At 39.7% G+C, this 27,357-nt stretch overlaps 1 protein-coding gene across 6 annotated transcripts in view; it reads right to left on the bottom strand.

Annotated features, from left to right (window-relative positions):
- Fgf13 (fibroblast growth factor 13) overlaps nt 1-27,357 on the bottom strand; it is a 505,513-nt gene that overhangs the window by 390,915 nt on the left and 87,241 nt on the right. The window contains exon 1 of one of the 6 annotated variants that reach the window (XM_027433377.2): nt 10,875-11,088. The exons of the other annotated variants lie outside the window; for them this stretch is intronic. Within the exon in view, the coding sequence (XP_027289178.2) occupies nt 10,875-10,929 (55 nt within the window). The 5' untranslated portion in view covers nt 10,930-11,088. Of the gene's footprint in view, nt 1-10,874; nt 11,089-27,357 lie in introns of those variants that run through there. 6 annotated transcript variants of the gene reach the window in all.

The following is a 27,357-nucleotide window of genomic DNA, read 5'->3' as shown; positions in this document are numbered from 1 at the left end:
CCTCAAACACAGCAGTGCCAATTGACCTGTTAGAAATATTAGACTGAGCATGAGATTTCAGGGAGAAGTTTGTTAATTCCTACTTAGAATAAAGCAGAGCAAACCAAAACAAACTGAAGAGGTAGGAAACTGGCAATTTTGATCATGAAAAGAACTAGGTCCAAAATCATTAAGTCCCTAAAGCCCAGAATGATCATTTTAAATACTGATAGCAACTGAGAGATATAGCTAAATGTGGCTAGGCCCCACCCATATAATGCAATGCAATGGCCCTATCTACCATTCTGCTCCTCAATAAAAATTGTGTGCGTAGTGACACACACACACACACACACACACACAGACACACACACACACACACACACACACACACACACACACACACACACAGACACACACACACACACACACACACACACACACACACATGCTCACACCACATATTGCCAATACGGAAACATCATTTCTTTGATGACAAAGTGATTTCACATCACAGCATGTCATAACAGAAACTGAGTGTGAGATAGAGTTCACAGAACATCTGAGAACAGATTCCCTATGTGCAACTGTGATGTACTAAGGACATTAGCAGAAAAATTGAAGAATTGACAATAGACGAACTAGCTATCTCAATATGATCAGTGGCAGCTGCTTTGCTTTAAGTGCAAGCAGAGAACTAAGTGTTCCTTTTGGGCTCCACCCCTCTGCTGGAGTCAGAACTCAATGTTAGAAGTGACAGAAATGGAGTGATAGTGACCAAGGAAAGAAACAGGGACAGAAAAAAGGAAAAGGGGAGAGGGAAGGGCAAGAGTCAGAAAATACAGAACAAAGGAAGAACAAGACGCAAACTATAAGCACAAGGTACTTGATCAGGAGGACAAAACATGGTCGGCATAGAAGAAAGCAGACAATCACCCCAATACTTGGCCCTTACTGGGCCAAACTGTGACTTCTTAAGTAGAACTACAACACAGGGAAGAGGAACAGAATGTCATTGCCTTTTGAAAAATACAAGTACCCAAGAAGAACAGGATTCCATAACTACACAGTGAAGAGATCCATTGCAAGCATCACTGTGTAGGTAGAAACAGAGAAGCCCTGCACTGGAGAAATAATCACAACATTCCTATGGCTTGGCTTCAAGCACATGATTTCTAGAGTGCCATCAACTTTAACATGAGCCACTTTGCTTTGCTCCAGGGTGAAGCCACCACTGATCCTTGGCTCTTCTCCAATATTCCATGAGTGTGCAAAGGTAACTGTTACAGATTAGCATCTAGAGAAGCAGCAAAGTCAAGTCAAATGAAGAACTGGCTTCCCTGAGTTCATTCAGGACTCAAATATACTCATGTCTATTGAAACTGAACAATCCCACCAAGACCGGGAACAAACTGCTGCTCATTCTCACATGCACTGGACACAGGGCTCCAACTCTCAAAACCTGCACTCCACAAAGCCATAGTGACAAGAAGCCAATATTGTGTCATTGCTACAGAGATTATTAATACTGTGACTTGATAGGAAATCATTTTTAATCATTCTTGAAGGCAAATCTGTTGAATAGGCTGCTACAGATAGCTAAAATCTCGTGTGATTTATTTTACTGCCACTTCAACTGCAGCACTTGTTTAGAACTCAAGCCATTAGCTCTGCTTTATAACCAGACATGGTATCACATTTTTACATGAGAAAATGGTTTTTCAGTTTTGAATGACAACATTTGATGGGCTTGGTATTACTGTCTTTTAAGAAATGGAAAGCTTAGAGACTAAAAATTAGAACGTATGGAAGTATAAACTCTTCAGAACAAATATGTCTCCAATGTATGAAATCAATTAATGCCCCAGTCTTATATTACAAGAAGGGAAATGCAGATTAAAAATCAAGTTTACTGTTTCAGCAGCCCACCAGATGCACCATGGCACAGGTTTGATAAAATGATACAGGACAGCATCTTGCCCTCCCAAGAAGAACTGATTGCTACCATCATAAGAACACTGTAACTGCCTGTGCATGAGTCACACGCTGATACATGGATGGTTGCTTTGTGAACTCTCTCACAAATTATATCTGTTAACAATGGTGTTGACATAGTTGCTAATACAAATATATTTATGATAGAACTTCCAAATTGAGGTAATTTTGATGGTCATTATCATTACATAATTTCCTTCCCTGCCCCTTTGAGAACCGTAAGCATAGTACAGAGTCTCAAGCCATCTTCTGTATTATGCAACTATCTGCTTTTCTTGAACAGTTGTCCCAGTGATGGTAAAAAGATCACTAAGGCTCTCCGAGAATTTGGGTCAGTGCAGGAGAATGACTGTACAGGATGATTGGAGCCTCTTCTTACCACCTGTCTTTGCCTGTCTCCTCTCTACTTTACTATATTATTTCCTCCTTGAAGGGAGAGAACCAGCTTTCCCTTGCCTATGAAGCAGCCATGACTTTTCTCAGAATATCTATGACATTTATAATACAATGTAGTATCTATTGCTCTTTGGGTTGTTTATGCATGCACATCTCCTCCTCCCCCGCTGTTTTACAACATGATAAGATGATAATTGTCATCATCAAACAGCATGTCCAGGTCCCACATACACTACTGCCACACCATAGAAGAGGAAAAGCAAAATATGTGTAGAGATGGAAGTTCCGATTTTAGAGGCCCTGCTTCTGTACTTAGAGAGTACATGATTCTTGAAAAGTCACCTTATTTGTCTGTAATTTAATTTCTTCTCTATAAAATGGAAAATAGGAGGAGCCCTAACATCAAATCAACCTAGGTTCTGTGGCATACCTACAGAGACACTAAACCGAAGGAACAGTGGCCCTAAGAAACTGTTTCTTTGTCTATGAAATGGAATACCCACCTCTTTGATGACTACTCCTTTTTGTTACAAAATGAAAGGCTCAGGCTGAGAGATAATTCAGTCAGTAATGTGCCTGGCACACAAACATGGATACCAACATAAAAAAGCTAAGCACAGTGCCGTATATCTGTAATGCCATCACTGTCAGACGTGGGGTGGGAGACAGAAGAATCCTTGGGGCTCACTGTCTTGCAAATTTAGCAAGATCAGTAAGCTCTAGCTTGGTACACAGAGAAGCTTTGTCTCAAAAACTACAGTATAGGGACAATGAGAGGACTCAGCAACCTGCCACCAGGCCTGATAGTATGAGTTCAATCCCTGGGACCCACATGGTAGAAGGAGAAAACCAATTTCCACAAATTGTTCTCTGACTTCAACAAGCAGTTTGTACCACGACACCTCTCTCTCTCTCTCTCTCTCTCTCTCTCTCTCTCTCTCTCTCTCTCTCTCTTCTCTCTCTCTCTTTCTCTCTCTCTCTCTCTCTCACACACACACACACACACAAACACACAAATAGCACTATATGGATAAATAAGCAATGTAATTTAAAAAATAATAATGTCGAGGTACTGGGGAGATGCTTCAGTGGTTATATATTAGCACTTGCTGCTTTTACAGAGGATGCATGTTCAATTCCCAACACTTACATGTCATCTCACAAGTGTATGTAACTCCAGTTCCAGGGGATTCAATGCCTTCTAACCTCTACATATATTAGGCACACACATGGTACTCATACATACATGTAGGCAATCACTAATACATATAAAATCAAAGTAAATAAATCTTTTCCAATAAGTTGGAGAGTATCAAAGGAAAACACCCAAGGTTAAATTTTGGCTTCTATATGTACACACCAACACTGGCACACACACTGGTGCTCACACACATATACACATACAAACAAGTAAATACTTCACAAAAAGACCTAGGTCAAGGCCTAGTACATGACAATGCCTAAAGCAAATGATAGAGATTATTATTATGCTCCTGATCATGCCCATGAGTAACATTTGTCCCTGACATTAAAGGGTTACCACTTCAGTAAGGGGAATACATCAGTGAGCAACAGGAAATGCTGAGGGTTAAACTGGCAGGACAGACAATACAGTCAGAGCCTGGAGACAGAGAGGAAAGAGAGAGCTTTCTGAAGCTTCAGTGTGCTGGCTAGTTTATGTCAACTTGACACAAGCTGAACTCTTCTGAGAATAGGGAACATCAATTAAGAAAATGCCTCCATAAGATGGGACTGTAGGCAAGCCTTCCTTAATTAATGATTGATGTGGGAGGGCCCAACCCATTATGGGTAGTGCCATCCATGGGCTTGTGGTCTGGGTTCTATACAAAAGCAGGCTGAGCAAGGCAGTAAGCCACACTCCACCATGGCCTTTACATTAGCTCCTGCCTCCAGGTTCCTGCCCTATTTGAGTTCCTGTTCTAACTTCCTTCGATGGTGAACAGCAATATACAAGTTTAAGCCAAGTAAAGTCTTCCCTCCCCAACTTGCCCTTTGGTCATGGTTCCTTGCAGCACTAGAAACCCTAAGACAGGCTGCTATATGAACTATGAACAGGTAGTGACTGGAGCCTCATTTAGACAGCCAAAGAGCAAGGAGGTGTTTCAGGCAGGAGGTACATACTAAAAGTAAAATAATAATGAACCAATTATAAGAATAATTAATACTTGGATCCATAAATGACAATGTGGGAAGATAAGGCAGGGTATAGCTCAAGGCTCTAGAAAGCATACTTTCATTACCAAGTGTTCCCCAGTGGAAATAATCATTCCATGCCTTGTACTTCCTCATGGTACAATCTACACAGTACGTAATATCATCCTAAATGCAATGAGAAATGAATGACAACTTTTCTCATATTTGCTCCCTGAGGCCACTCTCCAGTCCTTCTTCTGTCCTCTCACAGATCTTCCTCATACCCCAAACAGCCGCAGGTAAAGAAAGAGACTTCTAGGCACTAGTTACGATTACAGACTTATTGGTGAAAATATGCCTAAAATATATGGCCTTCAGCTGAGATTTGATATGCTTTATGAATGGGTTTTCAACTCTGTCCTGTCAAATGGACACCACAAAGACTAAGGAGTAAACCAAAAAGAGTCCAAGAAGTGAGTGGGAGAAAAGCAAGCGGGACAGTCCCAGCACAGCATCTGCATGGCCACTATTACCCCTGATGAGTAAGTGAGGAAGCCTGTAGGACTACCCAGATTGCAGCAGGAATTACCCTTCACACAGAGACCATGCTCTTTTCCCATTGATATTCTGCCTTTAGTGTGGATGAGTCCCTGGGGATACAAAAGCGATTAAGAAGTAGTTCTTCCCTTAAGATATTCAGTAAAATGGACAGGTGGGCTGTGGAGAAGTAAATTGACATGAATAAGAAATTGTGTAGAGGCACTTGCGAGGGACCATCATCAATGGCTCCCAGCCCCCTGTACTAACTACAGAGTAAGCTAACTCGAAAAGCCATAGCTGTGAGGGGAGCAGCATATTGTAACTGTTTTCTGTACTATGACTTTCCCCAAATTAGAGCAATTAGTTATTTATCACAAACACACTACCCATAAGAAACACCACAGGGAGCCAAGGGGAACAAACCTAGGCCTTGCAGATGGAAGGTAATCAAAAAGCCTTAGGTCACTGGTAAAATACGCTGATCCTGAAATATTTCTCCTTTGCTACTGAGGAGAGAAGGATTGGGTTATGAAAGCTGCTCTCTCAGGCCATCTGCCAAGGCTAAGCCTGAATCTCCAGTGTGTCTTTGGAAGGAGAGTTTAAAATAAATATTTATAGATGTAACTAAAGAACAAGGGAAAGATGGAAGGAAATGAAAAGGGGAAAGTTGTGTGCTTTGGGTAGCAATGGCTCGCCTTCCCAGGAGTCGAGTAAACATGGATTATGAAGACTTACTCATAAATAGACATTTGATCCCTGTGAATATAAAAATATTAACTGACACAAACACACTGACTAGAAGATGATGATGCCAAAACTGATCTTAAGAAAGAGGAAGATAATGCGAAGCAGAAGTAGAAATAGCTATCATATTAACGAACACCTAGTAGCACCTCAATTATTGAACACTCTGTGGAGAAGTAACAAAAGCCAACGAATCTGGATTCAAGTCTTAGCCCTGTCGCTTTCTTCCTCCCCACAGAAGACTTGAGCTCTGTTGTCTGTAAAATGCATTTGGAACCTTTATTAGGTCAGAGCTGGAGATTAAAAGAGACGATGGAAGCGAACAACCTGTACAGATGTTACTTCTCATTTTTCACCAATTCTTTTCTCATTATGGAACACTGGTTTTGCCATAAAATAGTATGTTTTAAGGCATGTCTAGTGACCTACCTCTATAATCACAGCAATCAGGAGGTGGCAGCAGAAGGATCTCAAGTCAAAAGACAGCTTAGACTCAACAGAAAACCGCCAAAAATGCCCATCCCCAAATCCCTAAATCAATGACCTGGAAAAGGTCTGGGTTTGCTGCTGCTTTTACTTCCTATGCTCATTGGATGCATAGGAAACCATGTACAAAAATACATCCTGTGGTTCAAATATTGCAAGCCTAAAGACACCTGATTACATGCAGTTGTCAGCTCCGGGCAGTTGGGCAAATGTTCGAAGTAGAGGCTTGATGAAACCCTAATGTCTCATAAGCCCTGCTTTGCCTGTGCAGTTCCCAAAGAAGAGTGCAGCATCTGCTTGCCTCAGAGGCAGGAGCACAAGGAAAGACATATTATAGATTCAACATTTAAAATATTTCAATTCGGATCATGGGCAGCATTTTTTTTTTGTCATTTTTCTTTTCTTAACAAAAATCCTACCAACTTATGCTAGAAATAATCAGAATATATGTGAAAGTAAATCATATCAACTAAAAAGTGTTATAAATGTAGCAACTATAGATAACCAGGGTTAATGCATTTCAGTGTATATTTTAAGATTTCGTTTTGAGCATATGCAAATGGCTTAAATAACAACAGTATATGGTGATCTTTTTTAAAAGAGAGGACTTTGGCAGGCTTTAGTGGTGGCTGAGTTGTATGAGCATGAGGACATGAGTTCAGATCCACAAATCCGTGTATAAACCAAGGCAACTGTAACCCAGGAAGTGGGAAGCCAGAAACAAAAGACTTCTGAGGCTTCCTGGTGAATCAGTTTAGCCAAACCTGTCATTAACTCCAGGGTCAGTAACAGATTCTCTCACACATAATAAGATGGTGAGCTAGCAAGGAAGACACTAGATATCTGCTTTGACCTCAACACACAAACACTCACATCCACAGACATACATACATGGCATATGCAAATACAAACATAAATTGGTGCAGTCACACACAAAGCAAGTAGTTTTAAATAAAACAATAAGCGGGCTTTCTAGAAGAGAAACATGTGGTGAATACCAGGAAGAAATGAGATGGAATGGTATCAGAACAACCATAAACTTTGTACTTTCCGTTCTCTTCATACTTAGAAATTGTTCAGTGATATCTGTCCCTCCTCTGAGAGATGAGACAAGCTCATTAATGTTTATTTCTAAATACATCAGATCCAGAAAGGCTTCTGGTTGTCAATGAAACAAAAGAGAGCAAAGAAGAGAGTTGAGGAGATAAGGGGAGGGTGAGAGAGGAAGAGGAGGAGAGGAAAGAGGAGAGGGGAGGTGAAGAGAGGACATTAGAGAACAGAACAGATTAAGGCAGTGGAGGGGAGGGGTGGGGAGGGGAGAGGAGAGGGCAAATGTACCCCCATCTGGTAGATACATCCTGAGCAAAGCTGCAAAACAGGGCAAAGCTTCATCACACATTCTGGTCACCTTGAGGAGAAAGGGGACAATCACAGAATATCTGGCAAAGGTTTGCTATGGGGACTAGAAGGTAATCAGATATGAGCAAAGACTGCTCATCAGTGCACAGCACCCAATCGTATAAGGCTGGGAGGTTCTAGGTACCTTTCTAACCCTCAGGAATTTTCTGAAAGAAAGAAAATCGGAGGCTATAAAGGCATGCCATCAGACTCCAAAGATCAATGATAGGATAGAAGTGGGGCTGCCTAGCACTGAATGACTTTATTACTTCTAAACAAAAATTTTGATTAAAGTATATCAATATTAACTCTATTTTATAGGATTCTAGCATTTCTGCCAAGAAAGTTCTGTTGCAACACCACAGAAAATGTCCCCAATGAAACTGTTTCGGTTTATGAATGCTATCTATTTCTAGAAGGAAAAAAGCTCACTGCTGCTTGTCATAAATGGGAGAAGTTTACATAAGAGAAACAAAACAGAACACCCAAAATGAACAGTACATTTAAAATAAAACACTTCAGCATTGCCAAAAATGAGCACAACAAATAGCTTATACATTTTCCCTATTCTAAATACCTTACAAATAAAGCATTTTTCAATCCAGAGTCTTTACTGGAAATATTCAAATTTAATCATCAAATGAATGGGTGAAGAAGCCCTTCTTCCACAGCTGATACTTAGAAAATTAAGATATGAAGGCTGTAATGTGTCAGAGACACAGCAGTTTTATTCGAAAACAATTTGGGAAGAGAAGCGACCATAAATTCTAAGACCAAGAAAACTGAAGTCCTATTTACTTCCTTACTTTAGGAAGACAGAAAACCTATAGTCTTTAGAGCCAAACAGAGGTCAGATTGACTCTCAGCTCTCATCATCTCAATATATGATATTTGTCCAAATTTCTTCATTTCTTGGAGCCTTCGATGTCTCAACTGTAAGTTGTGGGCTATGTTATACTTAATTCGCATGGCTGCTGTGCCATTCAATAAAATAATTATTTACATAACTCAACACTGCTCCACATGTACTAAGCTCTCAATTGACATTAAACATCTAGTTAGCCTGCCTTTTACAATCATAACTCAAGATACAATTCTCATACTACATAATTCACTATTCTAAAGAGTGCAACTTCTAGGGAAATTACAAGGAATCCACAAGGATGGCCCCAACTAAGAATCTAATCAATAGTGGAGAGGCTACCTTAACTGGCCTTTCCTTGTAATCAGATTGCTAACTACCTTAATTGTTTTAATAGAGCCTTTATCCAGTAACTGATGGAAGCAAATTCAGAGATTCACAGCTAAACAGTGGGCCAAGCCCCCAGAGTCCAGTCAAAGAGCAGGAGGAGGGATTATAATGAACAAGGGGGTCAAGAGCATGATGGGGAAACCCACAGAGACAGCTGACCTGAGCTAGTGGGAGCTCACTGACTCTAGACTGACAGCTGGGGAATCTTCATGGGACCAACTAGACCCTCTGAATGTGAGTGACAGTTGGTTGGCCTGGGCCAACTAGTTTGTGGGGCCACTAGCAGGAGAACCAGTGTTTATCCCTAGAACATGAACTGGCTTTTTGGAGCCCATTCCCTAAGGAGATATACCTTGCTCAGCCTAGTTACAAGGGAGCGGGCCTTGGTCCTGCCTCAAAGGTTGTGATAGACTTTGATGATTCCCCAAGGGAGGCCTCACCCTCTGTGAGGAGTGGATGTGGATGGGGGTGGGCAGCAGCAGGATAGGAGGGAGATGGAACTGGGATTGGTATGTAAAATAAGATTGTTTTAAAAGTAAAAAATAAGAAGAAGAAAAAAGAAGGGCAATTCAATAATTATTTGTTTTGTAAACCCACATGTATAATCCTTAGCAATTCTCATCTTAAAATATTGCCACACCCACATGAGGGCTAGAGTTTGAATTCTGAGAACACACATAAAAGCAGGACAGGCTTAGTAGCTTTTTATAATCCCAATACACAGGAAGGAGAGACAGAGGGTCCTGCTAGACTAGCAGGAACTGGCAAGCTCAAGATTCAGCAAGAGACCCTGTCTCAACAAAAAAATAGAGATCAGTAGAGGAAGATACCCAATGTCAATTTTGCTAGGCCTCCTTGGGTGCACACACACATATGTATGGGAGCATCATGCACCTGAGTCCACATGAATACAAACACACATGCATATACCACTCTCTCTCTCTCTCTCTCTCTCTCTCTCTCTCTCTCTCTCTCTCTCTCTCTCTCTCTCTCTCTCTCCTGGAGGAAGTCAAAGCTAAATTCAAATCCAAACTCTACCATGTATTAGCTGTGTGACCCTGTTTGTTGCTTCCTTTTACTCAGCCCCGGTTTCTCCACTGTAAAGGGAATCAATAACAATATCTGTCTAATAAGTCAGCTGTACCAATGCAGTGAGGTAATGTACATATAGAACCCACTCATTGATAACCCATAGTGAGTGTCTGAAAAAGGGCTGTTGTCAGTATTACAACTTGTCCCCTCCAGTGCACTCTGCTTATTGACCCTCACTTTTCTTTGTATCATTCTGCTAGGATGAATCCCCAGACTCTAAAACAGCAGCTCATGTATGATTAACACAACATGAATTTCCGGTATTAATCACTTGTGAGCACACACATGTGCATTTCTTTTCATTTAGGCTAAGTACTAGTCCAGAAAATAAAAGTGTTTGAAATAGTAACAGTACAGAATAAAAATCATAGACACAAATGCTCACATCTAGTACTAACTGAAGACAATTTTATCCAAGAGCTGTGTCTATCAACACTGTTGCCCAAATATCAAAATTAGTGGCTGCGGTCACTTGTAGAGACATAGCAAAATCCCGCCATATTCTATAGCTCTAAAAAAGCCACTACCTCTCTCTCTAGCTGACTTCCCTCGTCCTTCCAGTATATGAATCCATACCAGCCAGGATCTCTGACAGCTCTGAGAAATTTTAATTAAAGATTCACAAAGCAAGTAGACTGTGAAGTCACAATTTAGAAACAGGTCATCTCACAGCCTAGATTACTAAACTCTTTTTAGCTATATTATATTCCAACATTGGTAGAATCACTAATATATTTTCAAGAATTCTAAAGGCTCCACCATTCAATAGTAAGCATTATTATTTGACCCCAGGTGATGGTTGATTATATTTGGTCTATTATTCAGAATGCAAACTTACATTTTAATGAATCATTTCCTTCCTCTTTAGTGAAGACCCATTCACAATCCTTCATAACTGGCAATGATGTGTTTTACACAGTGTATATGTGACAGCATGACAGAGTAGAAAGAGCAGTGGCGTGGGAGGCAGATACAGGGCCACTAACTGCTTGACTTGGCTAAATGCCTTGGCTATTCTGAATCTCCATTTCCTCTTCCAGAAAATTAGGGAGACTGAACTGTAGATGACTAAGAATTCTTCCGGCTGTACTACTCTCAGATTATTTGGTGTCTCTAGGCAACACAAAACTGACATTGGAGTTTCTTAACACCTGCTTAATTTAAATAATTAATGTCCCTGCAACTCTGATGACAAGCCATCAAGTGACTTAATCATGAGTTACTTAGAGAAGAGTAGAGAACTGAGGTCTGTTTCTAAAGCCCCAAGTCCTGGTGAACTGGAAAGTGGTTTATTAAAGAAAATGAGAGAAAATTCACATTCAAGGGGAAAACACCTTCTGCATAAAATGGTTTGCATAGCAGGTCATAATTATTTTGCCTTGGAGTAAACAAACCCCACTAAGCAAAAAAGAAAAAATTGTTATTCTTTGGAAAACATGATTATCGAAAAACTAGACATACAAAACAGATGCATCAGGGGCAATTCTTCACACTACAAAAGGAGCTAGGTGGATATGTGGACTCAAATCCTGACCCTGACAATTAAATTCTAGGAAAAGGAAAGATAGAGCAGTTCTGATTACCAAATGGACATTTACTGATGAAATTCCTTGCCCTGAATCAGGAGATGGGCAATCAGACCCAATACCAATCTCATGCACATAAGGATTCATTGTGTAATGGGAAGAATACACATGTGAATCGGAAGCTTTCTTGGGTTTGAGTTCACATACCCAACTCCTCTCAGAGATCTTTGTTTTTTTTCTCTACATCCCTGTATGCACATTATTTAGAACAGCACTTTACACTCATGAGAGAGTTCTAGAAGGGAACAGGGAAGAAAGGAGGAAGGGAAGAAGGTGTCTTTCTTATTATTAGTAATACATAAAAATACAGTCTAAGTTTACAGAATGTGTATTACACATTGTATGTTCACATTAACTCTCCCAATTCCCCCTTCTAGCCATAACTTCTTTAATGAAACCCTGGAGGTGGACAAGGAAAGTCAAGTAGTTATTTATCTTCCTGCAAATTCCACAGCAAGTCTACCAAACATCTCAAAGGCAATATTCCCAAAGTAAACTTTTGCTATCTACAAATCCTGTTCCTACCAGCTTTGCACCACTCAAAAGACTGTTACCTTTCATTCATACTCCTCACATCCCTTGAGTCTACTTCAAATCTACCCAATAACCTTCAATTTTCTTACCAGCAAAGACACCATTTTATTCAATGTGACTATGCAGCTAGATAAAAGTCCTGTCCAAGCCCTCTTTGTATGCAAGGAGTAAATGAAAGTCACTGGATTAGGCTCTAAAGATTGTTCTCTAATGGAAATGTCACAGCTAAGAGGAAGACCACCTCCTCCCTGATTAGAAGGCCATCAGGCAAGCTGGACCAAGAACCAAGAAAGAAGTTTAAGGATTCAAAACAAGCTTAACTCTGGAGAAGCATAACAGAAGAAAGCTCAAAGAGAATGTCCGTGTCCTGGTGACATTATATATATAGTGACCCCTCTGCTCTGAACTACTCACCTCTAGATTTCTTTCATGTGAGAACTGCATGGTCAGTCTAAGTATTTTGAAAAGGTTTCTGTCATTTTGAATTGAATAGCTTCTCTGATACAAATTCTCCTCTCAAATATTTGTTTCCTTCATGGAACTACCTACTGGCTTTTGACAAGTATTTATTTCTTTGTTTTGACATTTTGCTATTGGTTTCTACAAGTAGGATATCAACTCTTTGACTTTACAGACGACTCGGTTCACGATCATGCAGCACATGACTGACATAACAGGAGTTTTAATTAACACTTTTAGATGAATGTTCAAGCTTGAGTATGGTATGATATGCCATGGACACACTACGTCCTCTCATTATAAACAAAAGTACAAGGAGTACATTAATTCAAATTATAGATGGACAAATATACTTGATCCATTGTGCTAATATAACTCTACTGAACTTTATTGAGCATCAACTAACTGCAAATTAACAAACCCAACCTGACTGATTTAGACCACTTTGAAATTTTAACATGAAATACAGAATGAGTGATCATTGCTAATTTTTTAATATACAATTTCCAAGATGGTGAAAGGTTGATATTATAGTGTTATGACTCATATCCTTAATTATTTTTTCTCATTTTTAATATATTGTTCTCCCATCAATGTTTTTCCTCCATAAAATGAACAAAGCAACATTTCTAATTTGTCCCAAAAGACCATCTAGTTTGAGGTAATTAATATACAACAGACTGTAACAATATAATTGTAGCAGTGTCCACTCTGGTAGCTGAATTCTCCCCATAAACACTATTTTCATCTTTATGAATCTTGCAAGAAACTATAAATATTAATATTAATATAAAATGTCTCTTCTAATTGCTAGCCTAGACACTGATTTTCATGAAAGCAATACTACAAGTTTTTCTGGAAGTTGAACAACTTGCTCCTCTTAGTTGGTGAAAAAAGGAAAAAGGAAAGAAGGAAAAAATACATTATGTATTATGGCTCATTAACCAAGCAGAGAGATAAGGACACTGGAATGAATGTTAGTGAGGTAAAAGAAGCTAAATTAAAGAACATACAGCAGGAGGGAAGACAGTTCACAGTGAACATGTTCCCATCTCTTCCATGACAACCACCTGATTACTGATGGATAAACTTCCCTGGGGAGCACAAATGAAAAATAAAATAAGCAAATCTGATAATGTTGCTACCAGCTTGGACAGTAAGAATAATAGTAACCACATGAGCTGAGAAACTGCTAAACTGTAAGGATTTCTGAAGGGAATCATAACAACAATAATAACTACCATTAAATGAGAACTGAAGATGCTTAATACTGGAGGTGATTTTGTACCTGATTCTAGTGGGACTTAGTAATCTCTGGAGACACATTTGACTGTCACAACTGGGAAGGGGATACTACTAGTATCTTACTAGTGGAGGCCAGGGATGTGTTAAACATCTTATAACACATATGATAGTCCAATACTACAAGAAAATTAAGAAGTCTAAAATGTTAGTGGTTGAGAAATACCATTTAATTCCTTCCCCTATGCTATAAAGGAAGAGTATGGTCCAGAAGGAGTATGTCTTTGTCATGTCTCTCATATTATTTATTGTATTCTTTCCATCCATCCATTCATGTATCCATTCTTTCATCTATTGTTCTTAGCTTAATATTTTACTTGATTATGGGATGCTGCCACTTTACAAAGTTTGAGAAACACTTCTTAATCAACAGGGATTGTGGATGAGTTGAAATGCAGGTGTTTCTTCCCTTTCCCAAGGAGCCTCCTGCTATTTAGAAAGGCAATAATCTTATGAGCTAAATGCTAAATCCAACACACACACATACACACACACACACACACACACACACACACACACACACACACACACACACACACACACACACACTGTGTCCCTTAGATATGTCCTTACTGCTCATGACCCAGACAATAAGTTCTGCATTCTTCCTCTATTCCCCATTCATTTGCCTAATAAAGCATTTCTGCTTTCTTACTGGTCTATGCTGTTTGGATCAACTCTTTGGTATAAGGAACTAATTTTGGCTGGAGTAGGAAATGAGATGCTGTAATAAATGGGACAGTTCTCTTCCATTAGGGACTCCCCAAGATGATGGGATAATGTAGTTTCAACACAAGCAATATTCTACCAGAAATGCTAAATAAGATCCTCTGGAGGTTACACAGTTTTCTGCAACTACAAAAATGGGGAACAATTGTCAACAGGGATTCCTGCAGGAAGTAACAATAACAGGAATGCTGAATGGCCAGAGATAAGCTGTAGATTATACCTTTAAAGAAATGTATATACCTAGAAGTGGGACAAATCCACAAAGAAGGATCATCAAATCCTCTCTGATTTTACAGTTTTGGACATTGAGTCAAACCAACATCATAATTCTGAAGCCCTTTTACCTGCTCTACTCAGTGACTGGCACTATTATGGCTATCTAAATAAATATCATGTCCTTTTCTTTGTATCCAATGCTCTTCATTCTCTACATTCATCCTAATTTCCCGTTATAGGAACCTGTCCAATATCCTAAATAGCCTGCACTTCACCCACCAGAAATCCCTGAAAATCTCTCCCCTTCCTGCCTTTGCCAGTGTTTAAACCTTCCTTTAGATCATTCGAGTTTTTGTCTATATTTCACACTCACTGGTAACTTGCACTCCCCCAAAGACTATTAGACTATTAGTTGTATTCATGACAACTGTATGAGCAAATAGCAAATGATAAATAACATTTTACTCACTGATTACAATCACAGCACTGTTCTTCTTTATGGTTTGGTGTTACTATTGAAGCAAAGGGCTTCAGTGTTGAAGAATAATTGTCCCTAGAGCATTAATGAAATTACTGAGAGAAGACTAAACCATGAGGACTCTGACTTGCTGAACTGATCAATTTAGATTTTATGATGAACAGACCATTATAGATTTATTACTTAATAGTTAAGAGGTGATAAAACTACCACATGGGGCATCATTGAAGGAAATGTATCGTTGAATGTTACATTCTTGGAGACTTATTTCAGACTCCTTCTTCTACATCTCTTTACTTTCTGGCCTACATGAGGTGAAGAAATTTCCCTGTCACACCCTTCTGCCATGAGATGCTGCCTAATTTCATCACAGAAACAATGGATTCAGCAAACCAGGGAGTGAAGTCTCTGAAACTCTGAGCCTAAATACAACCTAAAGATACACTTTCAACTCCATTTTGCCATTGCAGAAAAAGAGAAAGAGAAAAGTGATGGAAGTTTCTGAAAATGGTTCCCCTTACAGGGATCTGAACAAGGATTCAAATTCAGTTCCAGTAGGTCCACCGATGACTAATTGACACCATGCTACACAGCTTGTCCTGGGATGCCTTCCAGAAAGCCCATCTCTAACAGCTACCTTGTTCTGCTGAATTCTGAAGCACACAGTGCTTTTAACTCTTACTTTCCATGTGGACTTTGCTTACTGCTATAAATAATCAGTAGCAATAAGTGTAGGCATCTAAACAACCTTTCCAACAAATAAGTCAATAAGTAGATTCTCCATATGACATGTGCCCTTTCAATTGGCTGACATAGGTTCATTCATTTAGTCTAGACAAACAACTCTTTTATCTTAGTTCATACCTAGTAGGTGAGGCACAAAAAGTTAAAGGCACTTACTTGCCAAGGGCCTCTCGACTAGCAAACCCTGAAACCAGATTTGAACTTAGGCAGTTTAGTCTTTCATCTTCCAAATCAAAACCTCTTGCATTCAAACTCATTGTCTGCACATCAGCTCTAGCAAATAGATATAACTGGTCCTATATTTACAGATGAGGAACCAGAAGTTCAAAGATGTTAAATAACTTGCCGAAGATTAAAAAACCAATAAAAAGAAGATTTGTTGTTGGAATCTAGTCTGGTTCCAAAGTTCATATTCATTAATTAACACAGTATATTTCTATTTTAGTTACTTTTCTGCATACAAATATTTTGCCTACGTGTATATCTGTGCATCATGTATGTGCCTGATGAATGAGGAAGGCAGAAGAGGGCTTCAGACCTGTGTAACTAATGTTATGGTTAACTGTGAACTACCATGTAGGGGCTTGGAATAGAACATGTGCCTTCTGCTAGAGCCATATCTCCAGCCCTTATACTGTATTTTTCTCAATTTTTTTATTTAACTTAGGAACAAGATTATTTTACATGTCAACTCCAGTTCCCTCTCCCTCCCCTCCTTCCCTGACCCCACTAACACCCTATCTATCCCATACCATTTCTACTCCCCAGGGAGGGTGAGGCCTTCCATGTGTGTAGGATCTTCAGAGTCTAGCATATCCATTGGGATAGGGCCTAGCCAGAGAAGCTAGGAAGCAAGGAAGACACTAAGAAAGACATACATGGTTCCCTGGAGAAGGGGAAAGGGACGGTTTTCCTGAGCAAATTAGGAGCATGAGGGGAGGGGAGAGGGAGCTAGGAGAATGAGAAGGGGAGAAGAGGAGAAATGAGGGGGACATAAGGGAGCAGGAAGTTTGTGTAGGGGGAAGAATAGAAGAGAGCTAAATAAGAGATACTATGAGACAGGGAGCCATTATAAGTTTCAAGAGAAATCAAGCACTAGGGAAATGTCCAGAGATCTACAAGGATGACACCAGCTAACTATCTAAGTAACAATGGAGAGGCTACCTTAAATGCTCTCCCCTGATAATGAGATTGACGAATAACTTATATACCATCCTATTGCCTTCATCTAACAGCTGATGGAAGTAGAAGCAGATACTAACAGCTAAACACTGAACTGAACTGGAATCCAGTTGCAGAGAAGGAGGACGGATGAGCAAAGGGGTCAAAACCAGGCTGGTGAAACCCACAGAAACAGCTGACCTGAGCAAGGGGGAGCTCTTGGCCCCCAGACTGATTGGAGGGCCTCAGTATTGAACTGATCCAGACCCTATGAATGTGGGTGTCATTGAGGAGGCCTCAGAACTCTATGGGGCATCTTGTAGTAGATCAGTACTTATACCTAGCAAAGGAATGGACTTTGGGAGTCCATTCCACATAGAGGGATACTCTCTCATCCTTATACTAAATTATTACAAAGAGACATTATTATCTCTTAACCTGGCTGTTGAACTATTGAAACAATGGACTGAAAAAAGAAAGGAATTTCTTCAGGAATGACATGGAGGGAGAAGAAAAAGACACCATCCAGTGGAAGACTTTGTTTCCTTGTCAGACCACCTTACAGGATGAAACCTAAACCCAAATAATGGTGGGTGGTATCACATCTAGACCAGGATTGCTTAGATGTACATATCCTTGGCCCTCTAAACTTTGATTTCACTTCAGAACCCAAAGACTGACTGGAATATGTATGTCACTGGACCTCTTTGTCTCTCATTCCAGTGTGGCCACATTCACTAAATCTCCTTTTTCTGCTTTGCATTTTTAATTTGGCTCTTTTAATTGTACTTTTGAGAATGGATAGGTGGACCTGCCTTGGGGCACAGGTTGTAACCCCCAATTCAATAACATTATGCCCCCCAGGTTACATCAGAAATATCAGGTGCCAGACAGAGAAAAAGAATGTTAAACCTCCCTGCTACAGGCCTCCTAAGAACTATCTTTGGGCTCTGAACTCATTTAATTTGAGATATGCCACGGGAAGAATCTTATCCTTGTGGGTTATAGACCTAAACCCCTGCTTCCCTAGTTTCAGCCTGTGGGTTATAGGCCATTGCAAAGACCTAACCCCCTGTTTCCCTAGTCTCAGCCTGAAGTCATGGCTGAACTCACAACAAGATTCACAACTGAAACACAAATGACTAATGAAGACAGAGAAGGCAGGGGGAAATGACAAGTGTATTACTCATTTTAAAGCCACAAACGTACAATTATAACCTTACTCACTAATAATTTCAGGTGGCACTCTCCTGACAAGGAAGGATGACTCTGCCTGTGATAGGAGCATTTTATAGTAGAGAATGGTGTTGGGAGAAGCGCATAATCATTTATTGTTGATTTTATTTCCCCCTAGGGTTTCCAATATAACAACTCGGACATCACTGTGATTGATTACATTTTCCTCTATCCCTTGTCAGTAGGTAAAGCCGGCAGAGAATGTTACCACTTCGCATCTTCCCATGAAATAATCAAAATAGATGTACATGTTTGGGGCATTTTGAGATCAACATCTCCACACCCAGTGGAAAATAAGTAGGTAAGAAAGGGAGAGAAAGGGAGAGAAAGGGGGACAGATATGGAGAGGAAGAGGTCGAAAAGAAGACAGGAAAAGAGATGTAAGGAGAGAGAGAAAAACATGGGCCCATATTTAGAATTTTAGATTCAGGAAGTGGCTCCACTCGTGTGATCATGAAGAAGGCAGTCAGCATGCTAGATTCCAGTTACCAGCAAGAAAACATAGATATTAAAGTGAGAATCAAGATAGAAAAGGTTTATATACTAACAATCCTTAAAATCAGGGTGTTTTCTATACCATATATTTCCAGGTGAGTAAGAACCTGGACCAGTCAGGAGGCAAATGGCAGGAAGCAAATGTAGCCAAGGCCCTTGACTGTGGTCTCCATAAACTAGATGAGGTAAGATAAGCAGGTTTAGTGTTGTCTGGTTTTAATCCTGAGTTCAGGGGCCCCATTCCAAGGGTTGTCATCCTAAATTAACCTTGGTGTAATTAAGACAGGAGATAATTGGGGAGATTCTATGAGTTTGATAGAGGAGGTAGCTGGGCTAGAGCGATAAGAAGGCACACCTAACATTGTTTATATCTCTTGAAAATTGCTAACACTGGAAGAGGACATCCTTTCAGAACTATCAAGTCCCTTTGACATCCGAGTGTCAGAAAACAGAAGATATGGTTATGACAAAATCCTGATTCCATTGTTTAAAACAGGAGATAACAATAATAGCAGTGAGCTATTTTGGAAGCAAATTTCACTAACTCTAACTTCAAGTATCTCAATGATCTTTCAGACACAAAGAAATGAAGCAGTTGGTTAAAAACTCACAGGAGGACAGAACCTTATCTAAGCAGATTTTCACCTATACCACTTTACTGGGACTGTGTGCAACATTCACCATTCACTTCCCCATTGTTGCTTCCTTAAAAGTAATTTTCACTTCTCATTCAACTTTCCTGTGGAATCTGATACTTAAAACCCTTCTGAACAGGACAGCAGCCAGTGATGATTCCCATTCTCCTCTCAGGCTCCTACTCTTTAGTCTCTTCTAAAGAATCATTAGCTACATAACAGGCTTCTCAAAATTGTCCTGTTCAAAGCTAAGCTGATTACTGCCATCCAAACCTCCCGCTAGGCTTCCTGTTATTAGTAAAGGGGGAAGTCATTTATTTACTCAGTCCCTCAGACTAAAATCAGTGACATCATCCTTGCTTCCTCTCTACCTCTCACATCTATATACAACCCATTAGCAAGTTTTGAAATCTTTTTAGAAATAGCTTCATGAATTTAGCTCTATAAACATTGTGAAGCAGATAACTTTTGGTATGTAAGTTTATTATGCGTACTGTAACTTTTTATCATCATCCTTGCCTCTAACCCATGAGACACCAGTAGCACCTCCATGTTTTGGAATCAAGTTTCCAAACATTGCCAAGTGTCCCTGGAGGAGGGTTTAACCCTGGCTAGGAACTGCTTCCCTGTATCAATCACTTCTCACTACCTCCACCCAAGTGCTAAGGAGTTGAGTATCATCTCTGTGTCTTCCTAAAGTTTGTTCTCAGAAGAGACAAATAGTCATCCCCCTAAAAAGGTAAAAATCACATTATCTCTCTCTTCAAAAAATCCTTTGAAAGGTTTTATTGGGTTCTTTCAAATCCCAAGGTTCTTATCACTGGAGATGGCCCTACATGATCAAGCCAGAATTCTTCTTGAATTCATAGGGTCCTACACAATGTTGAGGTCATAACTTAAGCATATCCTCCTGCAAGTAACCTTCTTAGCTATAAGACTAAGTCCTTCTTTTGTTCCTGTAAGAGGCAGATCACAATGTGATGTTGGATACTTCATGGTGTGTTTTCTCTAGTAGACTGACAGCCTCTCACTTACTGAATCTCCAACATTGAGCCAAGATCTCAGTATGCAGCATGTGCTGAATAAATGTGCTCTATTGCCTAGAATCATGGCCTCACATTTTGTGCTGTTTCGATAGGTAGAAAAGATCAGAAGAGTCTCAAATGCCCTAATCACATGGTCCCTGCACCCTCTCCTCCAGCACATAGAACCTCTATTCTCCTTATTGAGAGGACCAGGAATACATCTTATTTTATACATGAGTAATATGTTTCTATTCCATGCCAGTTTGGAGAATTACTCAAACTAATCAACCAAATACTCCCAGGCAACCAAGATACTTCATTCTGTTGATACTACAAACTCTTCTTCTCACAGCCCTGTTAGCTCACGATGTTCATGCATGAAAGCCATTATATTTGCCATGGTGTCTAGTACCCTCACCTGCAAGTTCTGAGTATATGTGTCTAACATTTCCTGTCAATCTCTCTGTCTATTAGGAATTGTCATGTTTGGAGCCATGTTCATAATCCCATGGCATGAAAATCTCTCTCACCAATGTAATGAATAGTAGGCAATTAAGATAATACATGAATGTACACAGAAATCTTTACATGGTGAAAGACCAAGAGATGTGTCAATTTAGCTTTTACAAACATCCACATCTTTCTTTCTCTAGGATAAACCTTGTGCAGTCCCTCCACTAACCTCAGAGGTGTCAACTCTGAAAACTTCAGTTCTCAAATACTACACTGGATGCACCATACCTAGGGCCTGTAAGTGAGCACATGGGGCTCCATTCACAAGTAGACTGACCACTTACATGAAAATAGCAAAGAAATGGCTGGAGAAATGGCTCAGTGTTTAAGAGTTCTGACTGTATACACAGGGCTTGCATGGGTCTGCACTAGGTCCTTTGCAGATATAGTATGGCTTCCATGTGCAAAAGAGTGAGTTTCTGTTTTTTGTGCCTACTCTTGGGCCCCTGTCTTCCTGTTTGTGTCTGTCAAATTCTGGTGTATTAGCGTTTGTTTTATCTTATTATTTTTACAGCTTGTTTTTAAATTTATTTTTGTATTTTATTTTTATCTCTTAGAAGCCTGTTTGTTTAATAATGAGAGACAGAGAGTGGATCTGGATGGGAGAGGACATGGGGAGGGAAGAAAAAGCAAGGGAAACCCATTATCAGGATATATTATGTGAGGAAAAAGTATCTATTTTCAATAAAAGGAAAAACTAAGAGTACTGGTTCATATTCCAATGGACCAAGTTACAATTCCCACCATCTGCATGGTGGCTCTCAATCATTTGTAACTCAAATTACAGAGGACCTGCCATCCTCTTCTGGGCGCCACTGGCATTATATGAAGATGGTACAAAGACACATGGGGAGAACATCCATATGAATAAAATAATTTTTAAAAGAAAATTGTAGACCCTAGTGTTAAGTATTCTGAGTCTAATCAAAATTCTCTAGTTCCTACTGTGATTTAGCTTGGCCAGACTATCTCTTCTCTTTGAGCCTTGCTTTCTTCTATTACTCTGACAAAACATTATGATCAAGGCAACTTATAAAAGAAAGTATTTAATTTTGGGACTCGTGGTTCCAGAAGGTTAGAGTACACGACCGTCACGGTGAGGAGCATGGCAGCAGGCAGGCAGGCATGGTGCTAGAGAAGTAGCTTGGAGCTTACATCTTATCCACAAGCAGAAGACAGAGAGAGCTAACTGGGAATGGCTGGCTTTTGAAACCTCAGTGACACATTTCCTTCAACAAAGGCTCACCTAATCCTCCCCAAACAGTTCCACCAATGGAGATCAAAGTATTCAAATATATGAGCCTGGGGGAGGTTCATTCAACCACCACAGATGCCCTGTTTACAGTTGGTACTTAATAATGGCTAATAGTACCAATAATCAAGCTATAAAAGAAACGTGGAATACAGAAATAAGCATTGACAGAGATTGAAGGCAGGCTAAGTACAGGCCACAGTTGCGCAAAGCCAGTCCAAGCTTCCAATTGTGAGCTCTTTGGCATACTTCCTCTAGTAGGGGATGCTTTTGCAAACCCCCATCCAAGCTGCATGGACAGCAAACATTTTATCAAAATCCAAAACAGGAATCCAGTTACTCAAAGCACATGGTGCATGCTTTATGCTGTTATCTACAAGGCAAAAAAGAAGGTCGTTTGTCCATTATAAGAACAAAATAGTCATGGCATAGAAAAAGGGTCCATCCGTTAAAATCCATACTGGAATCAAGAGGAGATGCCATAAAAATAGAAAATGCCACATATATGACTTCAGGAGTATTTTTAAGTCTCCCTAGAAACAGCCTCCCTGCGGGGATAGTTAGGACTGATAATTTCACAAATGTCTTCAAACTGATTTAAAAAAAAGAAAGAAAAATTGTTTTCCCTAGCACCAGCATTTTTTGGCAATAAAATGATGTTCTGTGATTTCTTTCCACTTGAAAAATTATGGATTTTGTAGCATTCCATTTTCCATTCACTTAAAAAATAATTAGTGAAGAATGAGAACAAATTTTTGCCTTTGAGGAAATGCCAATTCATTCTGGAAGAGTTCCTTTGTTTACAGTGTGATTCCCTGACCCTTAACTGAATGCTAGGTAAACTGATTAAGCAAATGTGGTCTGGGTACCTGCTCTGTGCTAGGCCAGGGCTTAGGAGAGACTATATGAATAAAGATGCATGGCTGACAGGCACAGAGACTGCTATGGGACCGATACCTTGGAAATGTGTAGTGTGTAAGGAATGAATTGCAGGTGATAAGTGCAGGGTGCTAGGATAAGTCCTGGTTCTCATGGCACAACCCATGTGTACTTACTCCAAATTAGCTACATGTCAGATGGCATGCATACCCCAGGTCCCTGCTACAATTGTTTGTATCTCCCTAGAATTCATCTGTTCACATGAGGTGATTTGACAACTGGTTGGCCTCAGACAAGTTACCTCACTCCTGTGAGACTGTTTCTTCATAGTTGAGTGGGAAAGGGAAGCATGCTTTTATCTTCAACAACAGGGTATATTTATATGTAAGCAATCAGTCATGACTGGAAAAAAATAAAGGTTATTTAGATATAGCCTGTGGTGTGCCTATTGCACTATGACATAGATTTAAGCCACTGGAAACAAGACTAGCAGTAACACATAAAATGCACAATATTTACCAACTGTGACTATCTAATAAAATTGTCTTGGAATGTCTTCCTGCTTCTCTACTTCTTGGATAAATGTTCAGCTAAGAATCTCTCCTCTGGGAAACTGTCCAAGATCTTTTGCCCTTCCACAGGAGTAAGCCGGGATAATTTGTACCTTCTTATATATACCCCTCCCCAATTTGTACTCAATTTATGGCCTTATCAAAGCATTAATCATGCTGGCTTAGAATTATTTAAATGAAACCCAAGACAACAGATTCTTTGGACCCATGCTCATTTATCTATGGTCCTATTACCATAAACACAGGGTGTGGCCTTGAAAAGTACTAATTTTTATGCCAAACAAGGATATGCCAGTAGGCCCTCAACAGTTATTTCCCAGTATACTTATTTCAGGTCACAGGCAAAGCCCTTCGGTGAGTATACTGACCACTTGAGGGAGCTTTTCTCCACTAGATAGGTGAAGTTCAAGGACAGTGAGCAGGAAAGTACAACTTACTCTACCACTTACTAGGAAAGCTCTTCTACAAGGCCTTGAGACCTAAAAGCTATTCCCAAATCCTTCTCCACTAAGTTACCAGCTCTTAAGCACAACTGAACCAGGGTCTGCTGGTGGAGCCATAGCCCAGGCTGTTGGGTTCCCACCTCCTTTATTCTAACTTCCCATAATCAGCTCCAGCCAAGCATATGGCCACCATACCACACACCCACAGTGTTTTGAGTCCTGCCTCCCTCACCATATATAAGCATGTTCGTGTGCCTGACTTTCAACCTGGCTATTTCTTTTGTTTAATCTCAATAGCAGATGGGACACAGTGCCACAAATATAGCACTGGACGTGGAGTCAGAAGACTCAGGTGTTAGTACTGGCTCCTGCACTCTTTGACTGTGAGGACCTGGAATGTCACAGACCTCAGCTTCTTTTTGTATAATTTGTAAGTGGCACTGCCATCTTATCTATGCTTTCCTAACTACAAGACATAGGAGAATGTCTACTCCCTAAGTGGGCAGTTTAAGAGTGCCCTCAGCACCATATGCTACCCTGGGAAGATCTGGAGTCCACCCTTCCTGTCCTGAAAATCCAAACTAGGTTAGGGGGCTTGAAAAATAGCTCAGTGGTTCTTCCAGAGGACAATGGTTCAATTGCCAGAACCCACGTGGTGGATCACAACTCATTAGAAACATAGTTCCAGGGGATCTTACACCATCTTCTAACCTCTGTGCTCAACAGGCATGCATATCTACACAGTTATACCTGCAGGCAAAACACCCATGTATACAAAATAAAAGATTTTTAGAGAAGTAGGTTAAATACCTGTGCCCATGATAGCAGCTCTTATCTCTCAAAGGTCTGGGATATGCAAACCCAAATGTCTGTGTTGTACAAATGGAGGAGGGCATTCATTGTAAAGTGCTGGAGAACAGGCTCAGACGGAATGGGGTTCAAATGTTGTCCTTCAACTTTCCACACATTTTTGGCAGTTATCACAGAATGTCAGTCTCCCAAGGTATGCTGAGAACAAAGAGCCAAGGCTGCTAGCTGTGGGAAACTCGGTATCAACCCTTCCAGAAGTCATGAAGGCTGGAGGATCAAGATGCCAAACACATCTGTCTTAGTTAAGGTTACTATTGCTGTAATGAAACACCATTACCAAACGCAAACTGAGGAGGAAAGGGTTTATTAGGCTTACACTTCCATATCACAGTTCGTCACTAAAGAAGTCAGGGAAAGAACCTGGAGGCAGATAAGAAGGGTGCCTGTCTTGTCTGCTGAATATGGTGGTGCATACTATAATCCCAGCAATTAGAAGGCTGGAGAATGACAAGTCCAAGACAAGCCTGGGCTATATAGTAAGTACCTATTTCGAACAAAATGAGATAGACATAAAGAAGAATGGTAGGAGGGAAAGAAAGATTGAGGAAGAGGAAATAGGGTTATAATGAAAATCAAACTATTGCATTCATTAATAAACGACTACTTATTTCCTTTTGTGAGGTGTTCTATTAAAGTCACCAGGGAATAGAGAGATTCCCAGTGCAGCTAACAAACATGGAAATTAGTAAATGTTTTTTAACTGCTACTTATAACAATGACAACAATGGCCAGAGAACATTTCATTTCAAGTGTTTAGATACTCAACAATACATCCTGGCATGTGCATTAGCTGTTTGGGCAAAGCAACATTCTAATCAACCAATAATCTGGTTGAAAATTTAGCTCAGTGTTAGAACACTCATCTCAGAAGTAGAAGACCCTGTTTTTAGTCTCTAGAAAATAAGTAAATAGGTGCTAGAAAATAAGTAAATAGGAGCTCCTTTGGGAAGGCACTCTGTTTAATGTTATATAGTCATACTTCCCAAAACTGATCCTTCAGTAAAATAATCAGGAGAAAATGTATGTCTGATATAGAATATGTATAAGTATCTACTATAATCAAATATACTATACACATATATGTATATGTAATTAACCGAATCCATCTTCCCCACTCCCTCCTATGTAAGTTTTATGACATATATATATATATATATATATATAGTGATATAATGAAATATGTAAGATTTGTAGTATCATACAGTATATTTATCATTAATTATACATCCAGATTTATTGGATCTGGTTGTAGGCAAGCCACATAGACTAAGTAAACTATTATATAAGTGAATAGTAAAGAAAGGTGCTTTTGACATGAGCATCTAATAAAGATTTCATCCCAGAGATGGTCCCAAAAGATGAAAGAATTCTTTATTCTAAAAAGTGAGAGGGACCATACCCAAACCAGTGGCAGAAAGTAAGGAGACCACTGACTGTTACACTCACTTAAAGCTTCTCATACTTCTTTAAGAAGATAGTGATTAAAGAATGCAATTGTCATGGTGACACTCTCCAAGTCTTCCCCGCATTGAGACATCCAGAAAGAATATTCTTTCCCTTAAAAGATTCCATATATAGGTAGACTTCTAGATCACGGTTCACCCTCCTCTTCAAGCTATGATCATGCTTGCCTTATTTACTTAAAAATGAGGGTCAGTCTCTGAAATTCTATCTCATAAATTATCTAAGACTTTTCAGAAAGCTACTAGTTTGTTCCTAGAACATTTTAAAAACCTGCAATAAGGATCTCTTTCAACCAAATATTTGTGAGTGCCTTTCCCCATGTGGGCACAGTGCTAGCAATGGGATGGATACAGAAAAAAGAGACTACCCAAGGTGGAACAAATATATGACAGTGCGAGTTCCAGTAATCACTTTGAAAACTAGCATCTCTGCCTCTCTATTTTTCATGATGAAATTTTTTAGCAATATGTTACATTTCGTAAGTATTGTACAGGGCCTTTAGTTGGCATGTACTGATTCTGTACATCAGTTCAGCAAATACAATTGTTCCCATATTTTGTCTTTGCAGTTGAAACAAGGTATTTCTCCATTTATTTGTCTTTTATTCCTCCCATACAGACTGTATTTCATTCAAATAAATCTCATGTCCCCAATTAAATTAATATCCAAGTACTTAATGTATTCTGTCTTCAGTGTGAATGAATTTTCCTCATTATATTTATCAGTTG

Source organism: Cricetulus griseus, chromosome X, assembly GCF_003668045.3.
Source record: "Cricetulus griseus strain 17A/GY chromosome X, alternate assembly CriGri-PICRH-1.0, whole genome shotgun sequence".
NCBI classification, from domain to species: Eukaryota; Metazoa; Chordata; class Mammalia; order Rodentia; family Cricetidae; genus Cricetulus; species Cricetulus griseus.
The sequence above is the reverse complement of the archived record's forward strand: the minus strand, read 5'-3'. Positions and strand labels throughout refer to the sequence as shown.